Here is a 12775-nt window from a genome sequence, read left to right as displayed (position 1 = left end):
CGAGTACCACAGTGCGCGATTGTCAATGTATGTGTACCCAGCGACTGGCGCGATCTGCTGGCTCAGAACAAGCTTCATTCAGAGGGTGGCTAGGAGGTCGAATACAGTTCCTCGGCGCCGCTGTCTCGAGCTTATGGAAAATCTCATTGAGTTTCTCGCCGCGCTTGTCATGTCTGTCGTGGCGACTATAGAACGAATAACGAAGCTCGCCTGCGTGCAGCACGGGTTGCGGCGGTGCTGTTCCGTGCTGCATCTGCAGTTCCTACGCTACGAACCACCGAACCGCATACAGAGTTATCAACAACGGCGCACCAGGAGCTCATGGGCATGCGTCACTCGCGTTGAATGTCTAGTCGGACACGCGCATATTGCGCCGTATAAGCTGTACGAGCAGAGCTGACCCCTGCACCGCGTAGCCTCACTATCTCCGTTACGGCTGCAAACTGTAGGCATCATCGCCGCCATTGGCGTGAGCGGCGACCGCATGTTTTAAGCAGCGCACGCGAAGCTGTCTGCCTGCAGTAGACTTCCAAAAACCTTGAACATCTGTCAGCTGTGCGATGGCGTGAGAAACTCATTATCGTCATCGTCTGTCAAATTCTATTTCGGATCGGCTTCACCTCTCTCACGTTATTTACTCGCGATTCTCTGCTCGGCTTCATTTTAGAAGCCAGGGCCAGCTGTGTGTCACGCCTCGCTCTGCGTTGGCGCAGCATGATATTAATCAGCCTCAGTGAACAAAAGTCATAGTCGTGGCGCGCTGTACTGAGTGCTCGCATGATCAGACGGAATAGACTTTAGCGCAAGAGTCGTCAGTGAGAAATTCAGGTGGCCGACATATCTGCTGTCTGACGGTGACCCACTGTACAAGACAGCGCATGTACAGGCAGCTACCTCTCAGCGGAAATGCATAAAATTCATGCATCTAACACGATACGATGAGAAGTCGGGTTCTGATAAAATTGAGAAGCTTCAAGTTTACCACAGGAGGGACAGGGGCAGGCGCGGAGCTCCTTGCAGAGTCATTCGAAAAGAATGAGCTTCTCTGGTAAATGCGGAGGCACCAGGCCAGAATGACAGCGCTGAGAGCTGTTTATCGTGTATGCACTGAACAGAAGCTGTAACTTTATGAGCAGGCAACATCGTGCATGATTGGCCTTAAGATAAGTTGGGTGCAGCTTGTGCACATGACTCCAGAAGCATACGGACTCCTCCCAAGACATATATACAGACAAGGCTGCGACGTTGGCTGCCAACGCCAACAGGGATTTCTGCGGAGGCTCTGCCCCTCCAAGGGCGGAGGGCGGCCTACGTTCTGAGAAGAGTGTGGCACTCACTACCAACGCTCCGCCTACCTTGTCGCGTTGACTAAATTGGATACTAGCGGTAATTAGGCATGATTGTCTCATTTCACGGGAGGGCCGCGAACGTCACGCGCAGGGGATTTGCAAAGCTCATCAAATGATTTGCTCTGCATGCACACTGATCTGCTTGGTTGTTAGCCAGAAGAAGCGAATCGACAGTAGTAGTTGAACTGTCATGGTGCCTCAGCCCACTGGAAAGTCACATGTGAATGGTGTTGCCTCGGTCAGCGGCCAGTGATCATGAGAAGGCAAAGCTTCAAAGCCATATGAGCCTCTGTTTGGTACCGGATGATTCAGCGGATGCCCGCATGCTATTGACAGACGCCATCTGCCGTACGGCTCACTGGCTTGCGCAGTCACGCAAAAGGGTCCACCCAATAACAGTTCGTTGCTTATATGTCTGACAGCTGAAGACGTTCACAGCTGTGATGTCACAACATGCAACTGCAGAAGCCCGTTTCACTGCGGCTACATCACGAATGAAGCGCTCCCCATTAAGCACAACATTCGCATATACCACATGAAGGTGAGCGGCCGTCTCGGGCTGCCGTCAGAGACTTTCAGACGCCTCTCCTCTTCTCTGCGCAGCTGGCTTCAGATTTCGTGCAAGCCGCAGCAAGACGTCATCCTTCCTCGCCTCGGGGATCGAATAGCAACCCGTGAAGGGGTCTTGTAGAAAAGATATTTGTCTGCATCCCCATCTCCTTGCGGCGGCAGCACGATAGTTGGGTGCACCAAGTTTTCGCAGATATGCCGACGGATTCAGGGTCCCAAACTACATCGCAAGCGGAATAGAGAAGGACAGATATGGGGGAAAAGAGAGAGTTACCGCGGTAGCTACTCCTCTTGTTCACGTGGGACGCTGTCGTTTACTCCCGTTCTTTGACAAAATGGGACCAACACGCTCAAGGACCCAGCAAAATATCTTCCGCATCTGGATTAATTGCCGCTCCCACCAGGCTTCCCTTGCCGCCCTTTCTTGAGCTGCTCCTGTATTTCTTGTTGCCTGGTGAACGGCGTCGCCTGTCGCCGCGCCCTAGTAGTGGGTGTCCTCGTCATTGCGGCCTGTGCCAACTGTCGCCCTGCCAATGCCTTCGGCCCTGGCGCAAAATGGGTTACACGGCGCACGAGCGAAACGCAAGCTAATGGTGGTGTGCCGCTCGCTTGATTGTTTTGTGGGACTGACAAGGAAGGCAAAACATGGGCAAGATCCCCGACGGCACCGTCACGGACTACCCGCGCCACGGGCGTAGTGCTTCAGCGAGTGTTACGCCTCCAAGGTACAAACATATCCCACCAACGCTTCACACCTCACATCTCGCTCGTCAGCGCCCCTGTGTGGTCATGATACCTCTTCCCGCTCGGGCCGAACCAGTTTCATGTGGTTCTCGAAAAAGAGCGGGTTGATGGCACGTGGAGCAGTGCGCTGTAGGGACTAGTACATAATGTTTCACGATCGGGTCAGACCCGGCAGCGAATCTATTCATATGGTGCTCGCTAGCGTTGGAATGTCAACACAAGGCAACAAGCGTCTTATCGATACTGGACAACCATTTTGTTGAATTGCTGTGTTTGTTAGACTGGTGAGGTATCAGCGTTGCGCAGACTTCATCAACAGTGTAGACTGCCAGACTTGCGCGAGAACTCGTCTGTCATGCAGTTGCTCACCTCGCGGCGAGCGACGGGTTTCTTTTGGCTTCAGCTGTCGATGCACCTTCTGCGGCAGGCCAGCCACGGCAGGCAAATGTGGATTTTTCGTCTCCAGACGATTCGCTTCGGCTGATGTCAACACCGAGACCTCGGCGGATACGCCAGACCCCGATGGCTTACGCGCGTCTTGTTCCTTGGTTTCTGCCGGGTGCCGAGGTCCCCGGTGATGTGCTGAATGCTGAATGCTGATGCCTCCGGAGCCCGGATGCGGCGGACTGTGCACTTGCATGCAGGCCATCCGCATTCGCTTTCGTCTGCTGTCTTCCCCCCCCTCTTGCTTGCCGTCCGCAGTCCCTGAAAAGGCAGTGTTCCTCAAACAGGTCTTCGGCCATTGGAGAGCATTAATTTCCATAGTGTTCTTCAAATGTGAGATAGGAACGCAACGCCCGAATTCGCCTGCTGTGTACGACCCTACACTCTGAAAAGAGTTCGCAGGCCTACCAACTGTGCCGTCTCCGTTTCTACGACGAGTCATTCACAGTGTCACGGTCTCGACAGCTTCCTAGTCTTGCGCATGACCTACCCAGCGCATACCTTCCGCTGCAGTGTTAATTGGCTCGGACATTTATAAGACAATCACGTCTCCAATCTTACGCGAGCATGAAGCTCACGAGCCACATACTTTCGCGGAGCACCTTCCGAGAGCACCGAAGAGTTTATACATGCGGTGCCAGCTACCTGTGCCCAGCGTCTCTCAAAAGCATTCAGGTTGCGGCACTACGTGGGGTGTCATACGAAGCGCCCAATGACGAACGTCGTGCCCACTTTTCAGGCCGCGTGGTCCAGGGCGGTGGGGACGCCGGCTGAGGAAGCACTGATAGTCTGTGCTGTCGCCACGCTCTGGGTCGCAGTCGAAACCTTTCTAATGGCAGAACATTGTAGGAACCCATACCACGCAGGCATTGAACGCGCTTACGGACCAGCATCATGAAAAATCGATGCTTGCGCTCGGTGCACCGTCATAGCGCCTTGCGGCTCCTGCAGCGTGTGTGTGCGTCGGCGTCTCACAAAAGCCATGGAGACGTCGGCTGAGGGGTCAACGTGAGGAGGGGCGACGAAAGACGTTGATTCCACCGTCGATGTGAACTCCTGTTCTCCCTGGGCATCAACTTGTGTGTCACTGTATGGGGGCCACATGGGCTCTGGGCTCTCAGCGGCGATGTCGCCTGCGTGCCCGACGGTGGCGTCGGCGAGAGAATTCTCCGAATTCGAACTCCGCTGCAAGAGGCTCTCAAGTATATCTGCAAGGTGTTCTGGGATCGGCGGAGGCTCCGGTAAAGCGGATGCTACTGAGAAGCGCCATTAGCCCGCACAAGTCAACATAGCCTCAAAAGGATTACCCGTGCTGAGCATCTCAATCGCCTCTTGCTTTGATCAATAAAAGCTTTTCCAGCCCTGTCCAGAGTGTGAGGCTTGATAGAGCCTGGCTGTGTTTATTGAAGCTGGCCTCGCAGTAGAACAGATTAGAAACCGTCTCGGGGTATGATTAGGGAGACTCTGGATTCGGGGTTGTGGCACGCGCTCGACCAAGACCGTGTGCAGGTACCGGCACCCACAATAATATCCGTTAATCACTGCGTCGAAAGAACGGCACTGTAGCGGATAAATCTTCCGTTATACTTTTGTAGACGCCTCCATCTGCACAGCGCCCTAAGCGTCGCTTCACGGCGACATAAATGCAAGCTCATCACCTGGAGCAGGCGAGCCTTGGAGCTCCATCGCTGGGCTTCCGTCAGACTGGGCATCGCCTTCCCCATATGGCGGGTCAACGGTGGGTGAATCTGCTTGCAGGAGGTCCACGAGCATATTGGCAACGGGGTCTGACAGGGGCGGCGACACTGAACCTGCTGTACATAATAATATGCCAAGGAAGCGGCCGAAAACACATAGTACGCGCAGTTAGACCGCCCACTCACGCCCCTGTCCGCGCCGTGAAGAGAAGCAGTCCTATCCTGTCGTCTCCTCGTCAGCATCTAGCACCTTCTTTCTAACTGAAGCAGAGGCCGCTGGAGCACGCCTGCACGAAAGATATGTGCAGTGTTCACGGAAGAGGAGGTGCTGCTGTGAACGATTCGAGAGCGCCTGATTCGTCAGGCTCTTATTTGCAATGCTCCCTCGTGCCCCATCCCCCGTCCTAAATTTGCGCAATCCGGACCAGAATAGCGATTAGCCACGTCATGCCACTGCGCTCAGCAGCTGACCTGAGGCCGCAGGACTTGGCGGTGGTGTTCCTAATACTCCTCTTACACCCTCTCCAGATGAAACCGACAGTGGCGCGTTCACGACTGGTCGTGTGAAGACGGGATCACCAGGGGAATTTGCGTTACCCAACAAAGCAATCGGAAGGTAGGCGAGCCAGGGCGCGTCGGGGGAGCTCGAGAGTGGGGGACCCATGTGTATCGAGGCTAGCCCTGATTCTGCTGCATGGGTATCTGCATTTGGAGAACCAAAAAAACATCGACGAGCGCGACACCTGCATAGCACGCGAGAAGTTTGGCCTCATGAGCCCCTCCTTTCGACCCCGCATGAGATGGGGCAGCAGTTCATGCCTCCCTCGCTTGTTTATCGTAAATGCAGTTCTCTTGGAAGTAGCATCGCTCCGTTCCCAATGTCGCTGCATACAGAGACAAATAATGATGTACGGGACGTCCCATGACGGAATCAAGTTGGCTCCAGAATCTACCCCACTCTTGGACAGGTGAATGCATCTGCCTCTGCTTTATCGCGCCAACTATCAGATCATAACCGTGAGCGCTGCCGGCGAGAAGCTGAATCGGCCAGGGAGACAGAGAAAGATGCAGCCCCCCGTTGTGCCCGGCACGTATCTGCTCCTGCAGTGGACCACCTCCTGATTCGTCGTTTGAAGGAGCTACGCCGGTGCTGGTCGAAATGCGAGCTGAGGCGCATCCAGACAAATAGTTGCAGATGAGGCACATAGGTGCCATATGACAACGCTTGCATGTATGCGACGCTCCTTTTGTTGGTATATGTCAAGAATCAAGTACCTGCGAGTTTACTGTCGCTACCTCAGCCGAATAGGAGAGGGAGAGAGATCCATCCATCGGACGCATCATTGTGTCAAAATGAGTCCGTGGCCCAAACGCACCGACACACTCGCAGATTTCCCAGAAACTAGAGTCTCGGCGTCTTCCGTCCATCCTCTGAATAGTTTTCCGCGCAATTCACCCGCGACACTACGCTACCTATAGACTGCGAGCCAGACCTTACTACAGTGGAGCAGCCCCCGTAATCGTCCCCGTGCAAGCAAAGCTAACATCAGAATACGGATGCACGCACTCAGGGATATCCAAGGAGTAGCGAACTCAGTGAATCCCAAGCAGTAGGATCAAGGAAATAATGTGCGGTCCCTAGATCACTGTTTTGCGTGTTGCTAACACGATGGTGTCCGATGCTGTAGTGTTAACTAATCTGGCGCGCACAAGGAGACGAGATAAGCGTGTATGCCCATTGGCACGTCAAGCGATTCCTCGTGAGAGAGCGGCGTGTGGTTATACACCGAGCACCTGAAAACTTGATCATTGCTTAGATCAACGACTTTCTACCTGGCAAACGTGCTCCCGCTTGTTCGAGTTCGATTCCTGAATGTATCACTGGTCCAGCGTCGACTCGTTCAGGGCTGCCAGTGGGTGTCACACCCTCCTGACCTCTCTGAGAAGTCCCGCTGACCACCATGCTGGCAGTAGTAAGCCCATCGGGTGCTGGGCTTGCTTCTGTGTCGTCCGCCGGACACCGGTTCATCAGCATCGTAGATTCTTGCGGTGTCCCGGAGGGCGACACAGGGTCCTCATTATCTGAACTAGAATCCGCGTACTTCCGTAGCTTCCAAAATGCAGGACGCCTATACCACGGAAGCTTTGCTTCCTCAGGGGGGACGCGTATTCCGAGTTTCTCAAACTGTGCAAGTGTCTGCCCCGCCAAATCTGGATGAACGCTGCCAGCACTCCTCTCGGTCTGCGTTATCGAGCGTTGTTTCAATAGTTCGTCGCAGATGTCTTGTGTGTGAACCTTAGCGTCATTCCAGCATTCCACAGCCTTCGCCAGTCCAGCTTCAGCTTCTTTCAAGGCCGCAGATGACTGCCCTTGCGTGTACGCCATTTTCAACTTCTTCCGCCGCTTACGCAGTTTCCTCCCTTCTAGTGCTTGCTCTCGTCTTGCCTTTCCTAGCTCCAGCTCCAGCACCTCCAGCTCTGTACGCCTACTGGCATGACTTAACGGCAAGCTGGTGCTGGTCCCTTCTCCGGGATCGTTCGCCATGATCTCAGAACTGCTTGTGCTAGGCTGGCTGCCATCATGTCCGCCGTCCATAGGGCCGCTCTTTTCACGTCTAGTCGAAGCACATTGTGTTCTCCGCAGGGAAGCTTTCTGTGCCGTCAGATCCACGATTTTTTGATTAAGCATCACCAGAGCCGCAGCCCAGGCATTCATGTGGTGTCGCCTTTTCGTCAACTCCCTTTTGTAATGGCACTTCAAAACCTCTTCCCGTGGAGGACCCTGACAGGACAGCAAACCAGAAGTAGCTCCTAGTAGAAAGCTACGTCAGCCGGCCCCAAATACCATCGCGCGGTTATCTGCCACGTACATTTATTCCCGTACATTTAGCGCCGCGCTGTTTGGGAAGCCTAATCGCCGCCCGAGGCAGCGTCACCAGTCGATCTCGCTGTATACCTAGTGTACTGTGTCATATCTGTGTCTCTGGGTCTCTGTTGGCAGCCTGTGAAGACAGAGGACTCATCTGCCGTCATGTGCAGACGACTGCTCCCTCCGATAATGTTCCTCACCTGCACCCGACCGCGTGCTGTCTCCGCCTTGTAAGCATTAAACGAACCCCAGCGTTTGACGTAATGCACGAACCTGTATCGTTGCACGTGCTGCGCCCCTTCAAGGTACCTGATGGTCCGTTCGAGCTCTTCTATTCTGTCCTCGAAGCTGCACTTAACATCTTGGGCGGCGAGCCTACGGAAGGGCGGCGCTCCAACAGAGGCTGTCAGATGCGCAGGGTTCGAAACACAGCTTCCCGGCCGACACGCTTGTGTGAAGTGGCCTGCCCCGTACTCGGTTATTTTTGCCACTACGATGGTTGGATAACATATGCTGATGACACAAAGAAATGGAAGGGTAACAATAATTGCAAATGGCATGTAAGCCATCAGGTGCGCCAGCGTCTGACGGACCGCGGTACTACCTTCGATACCCCCCCCCGCCGGTAAAGCTCCGAGGTCGCGTTCCATACAGTTGCAAGGCGACGACGAGCCGTATCACCACATTGCGACATATGTTTGAGCGTGTATCAGGTTGGCAAGCCGGGGTAAAAGCTTGCTGGACGCAATGTAGCTCCCGCTTCAACTGAGCATGCGAGTTTTCTTCGAAGGAGTTACACATGGAAGGCACTCGGGTGCAGCGCATGTGGGGTCGCGCCGACACAGGAGGGTAGCGACTACACTATCGGGCGCGTCGGTAACAAAAAAAGTAAGTATGACACATTTCTAAACAAGACAGAAACAGACCCACTCGTGGGCTCCGCCGCCATTTGCCGAGCCCGCGAGCAGGTCTGCTAGCGGCACATGGCTTTCCGTGGATTCAGGTGCGACGGATCTGTCGTGAACGCAGGAGCGGGTGGACGACAGATGGTGCATGCAGTGACCCGGGTGAACAGTCAGCCGTCTGCTCGCCCACACAATGGTCAACAGACGCATTGTTTGTCCAGTCAGAGCCGTTAAATTGTTCTTGCGCCTCGTGCGTGTATATGTGGATATTCTCCATGGCGGATTTGAACAACTGCTTGCAGACAGGTATTCACGATGAGAGGTGGGCCCTCGGGTCACAGCGGCGCGATGGCGAACAACCATACCAGCGCCATACGTCAGTAGCGACGTCGCACTCAACACCTGTAGAAGGGGTGCACGACAGTCTTTGGAAGCTATGGAGATGCATGTTCTGTGTTGCTGGGAAACCAGCGCGTGGCGTGCTGACAACGTTTCTATTGAGCAATCGATATCAGCAGAGCACACCCATAGCAATCCTCTGTGGTGTGTGTGAGCCCACAGCTTCGTTGGAGCAACTAAAGCGAAACCCTAGCGGTTCATCGATGGGTAAGACGAAGAGAGACGGACGTAGATAGTCCTCAGCCAACGTCTCCCCCGCATGACACTAAGGAGCCTTTTCTAGACTGTACGAACGTTTGCCCAGCTAACTCTTCCCAACAGCGGTGGGCTTGTTCCTCTCCCTGAGAGGCGGGCCTTCTGTAGAAAGTACAGCACAAAACGTCGGCGCCATTTATGCGTTAATGCGACTAATGCAAATGCTCGTACAATTATGTAGCAGCACCTTCGATTTATTCGAGGGGTCGAGAGGGCCGGTGGTCGCGGCGAGTGACAACTTGCTGCCTTTGATGACCAGCGGATATCCTCGGCTGTAGAGGCCCAAGCATTGTGCGCGTAGACACATAGCAAACGGCCACCGTGGCGCAGAAAGTGCGCATCACGAATCTCTACGCATGTACTATGAAGCAGCGCCGTGAGACAGAAAAGCACGACGACTTGTTGCTCCATGTTGTCAACACAATAGCCAACAGGTGCCAGTCGGCAGAGCCACGGATCCAGGGCGCAGACTGTATCTGAAATATGGATCAGATTTCATCAGTGGCGGTTGACAGTTCACCATTGCTGCGCCTCAAACCAGCAGTACACGGGTGAGCGGAACTGCTGTGACACATTAGGACTGTGACGCATTAGAACTGTGACGCATTAGGACTGGAGCCAGCGTGCAGTATGGTGGACCCTTAAGCTCTCACCGCGGCCCCAGGTTCGATCGTGCCACCTACTCTCAGCCGCACGGGTGCCGCCTATGTCGCTGTAGCACCACGAAGCACTTAGCTGCGCAAGGGTGCCAACTTGACTAAAGAAGCGCCAATTTTATCAGTTCGCGCTTCAGTCGTTCTTGCGCCTTCGCTTGTTGGCAAGGCGATGAGTGACCATCCCGCTGGATGTGTCAGACTTGCGTGTAGCATGGTACGAATGCCACCAACGAAGACGCTGTGAATCGGATTTGGCCCTGCCCTGCAAGCAAGTAGAGAATACGGGGCACTGAGTTGATTTAGCTGAGGAGCACCAGGAAGACACCAGCGGAAGGCGTATACGCGGGCGTTGCGCAGTAACATGGTTTAGAGGACCGTAGTGAGAAAGCTTAGTTAGAGTATAGGCGGGGACTTGTACAACGTGAAGTTCGACGATGATCACGAGCAATCAGGGAAGAAGCCCGAGAAATAAGAATGCAGATAAGCATGCTCCATCCAGGTCGTGAAACGACTTGAGGACGTTCGTACCCAGACAAAAAACTTCGGTGGCATGCCGTGGAAGGACACAACCTAGCCCCGGTTCGCCTTGCTTTTCGCGCTGCTAGGAGCACCGGCACTGGGAGGACGTTTCTCAGCAGAACAGCGCCACAAGCTAGCTTTGATCAGGTTGACGTAGCCCTCTATCCGCGCATCGAGCATCTCCTGTGAGAGCCTGGAGTCCGTTTTCTACACGGCCTGTGCCGCGATGTGTGAACATCTAGAGTCGTTACCGACTCGGGGCTCGTGAGGACTCATCGTTTTTGTTTATTGTAATTTCCGTCTCCTACCTTGTATAATATTCCTTGGATAATACGTACGTTTCACGGTCGTACTGCAAAGAAGAAAAGATGATCGGGCACGAAGCGGCAAGCGGCTGAAACTCGTGCGGAATCATGGCAAGCCTCGGCCGGACCGGGGGAAGGAGGCTGGGAATCTCCACGGTGCGCGGCACGACGCCGTTGCCTTGCCTCTCCTTGCGCACGGTCGCTTGTTACAAGCACACATGCCAGCCTCAGGTCTGCAACGACAGGTATGCCGATCTCATTCGACCGCATAGGTCATTCGTGTGACCTAGTATCCCTGGCGCCGATTGCACGATGTAGTTCGTCGTGATCATGCGCGAGTTAGACTCTAGTAAGTAGCGCATAGGATGCGGTGCGTAACGAATTCTGCATAATTGGTATTGCGATGGCAACTTCAGTACACCGCAAAAACAGAAGAGAGTGTTCCTGCAGTCTGTACAGTTGTTCTGGCATCACTTTGGTATGGACAGGTGTGCTCCTTTTTTTTGTCTATAGAGATTCCCTATGCAGACTGCATAACTGTATGGCAACACGCATTAACGTATGCATGCATGTGGTCAGAGGTATATCGAGCTGTTGCATTTTAAGCAGTACTCAGGAGACTCTGGCGAGTTCTGTTGCACAAGCAGTTGAGTTTTCTGGTGCGTCCATGTCTGCGCGGCATAAAATCAATTCACTTTCTATACCTTCTCGCTATTACGCGGCGGCCACAGTCCGATGTGCCCACATCGTCGGGTCCACCGCGATCAGCCCTTCGTAAGCCTCACCGTGCTGTTTCGCAAGCATATGTGACCACCAGCACTCTCTCTCACACTACCGCTCGACGTATGAGGATGTATCACCTGCGGAATAACTTCCGCTCGTGCAAGCTGTGTCCACAGATGGGGTATTGAAGCGGAAAGCACCTGTCAAAAAAACTCAAAAACCCACCTGGAGCTCAGGAATGAAGTATCCGTAATGGCCACCTGCCGACTACCTCAACGAGCGCACCAAAGCAGGCATCGTCGTCGACCCCCTGTGCGGCCCCCTCCGCGAGATTCTGTGGCGGCTCACATTCTGGGAACATATCTGCGCAACGGAACAGATGTCGTACACCGCAGACGAACAATGAAGGCCCTCTTGAAAAGACGCCGACTCGGACTATCATACCTTTTAGTATTTCTTGACTTAACGCACCTTTCGTGCGCAGGATTCGTGCTGAGATATCCTCGAAAAATACTATCACGCCCGCGGCAACAGCATGTAACCTTGGCTGCTCGTAGAACGTTGCGGTTGTCCTGCATGTGGGAAGGAGGAGGGGGGCCGACAGGACAAGCGGTTTTCGGTACGCGCTAGCCGACCACACAACGTCCCCGAGCCGCCGCGGACGCTGGTTAGTTATTCTGAATACGGGGTCAGCCAAGAGAGCCACGAAAATTGTGTTTCCGAGAAATGGAGTGGTGTGCCTTTGCTTGGAAATTCGAGGTGATGCATCACGCAGCTGAGACCAACTCCCGTGCATGGAAATACTCGCTCGTGCCTGCAAATTTGCAAGACAGCTTTTGTGCAAGAAGACACGCGCGCCGGTTCCAACTACCGCTGTGCGCCCTCCTCCTCAGTGCGAGCGGAAGCAGTCGTTTCCCATGCCTCAGTGGAGAGGAGGAGGGCATAGTTTTGCCTGTGAGCGATTTTTTTTCACAATGGGCAAAATTCGCTGCAGCAGCATGCTGGGGTTTTTCTGCGCGCCAACTTCCGACCTCGCCCACAAGATACTGACGCCATGTGCTTCCCGCAACCCTGTCTGTTAGCCTATCTGACCTTGATTTGTGCATGTCCATCTTATTTGCTATGCTTTTGCCACAGGCAGCCTCCAAAGAATGGAGAGTGCGTTGTTCGAGAAGAAACGATAGTGGAGCGGGGCAGGCGAGACAGACAGATATTACCAAGGCAAACGAGCGGACGTTCCCGCGACAGAGCGCCACAAGGTGCTTTTCTTCGCTCTCTTTCCGGCGTCATTCGTACTTCAACTTAGATTTCATCACTCTTCCTCGCTACCCCCGAACGCC

General features: G+C 54.1%; 1 protein-coding gene across 1 annotated transcript; it reads right to left on the bottom strand.

Annotated features, from left to right (window-relative positions):
• Positions 1-2400: 2400 nt before the first annotated feature.
• BESB_045790 (uncharacterized protein) lies at positions 2401-7400 on the bottom strand (the record flags this gene model as incomplete). Its single annotated transcript, XM_029363030.1, has 5 exons — positions 2401-2464; positions 3991-4363; positions 4766-4918; positions 5402-5506; positions 6740-7400. The coding sequence occupies 5 exons, from the start codon at positions 7398-7400 to the stop codon at positions 2401-2403; spliced, it is 1356 nt and encodes a 451-aa protein (XP_029220396.1).
• Between the last annotated feature and the right edge of the window lie 5375 nt (positions 7401-12775).

The sequence above is a fragment of the Besnoitia besnoiti genome, chromosome III, assembly GCF_002563875.1.
Source record: "Besnoitia besnoiti strain Bb-Ger1 chromosome III, whole genome shotgun sequence".
Lineage (NCBI taxonomy): Eukaryota > Apicomplexa > Conoidasida > Eucoccidiorida > Sarcocystidae > Besnoitia > Besnoitia besnoiti.
The sequence above is the reverse complement of the archived record's forward strand: the minus strand, read 5'-3'. Positions and strand labels throughout refer to the sequence as shown.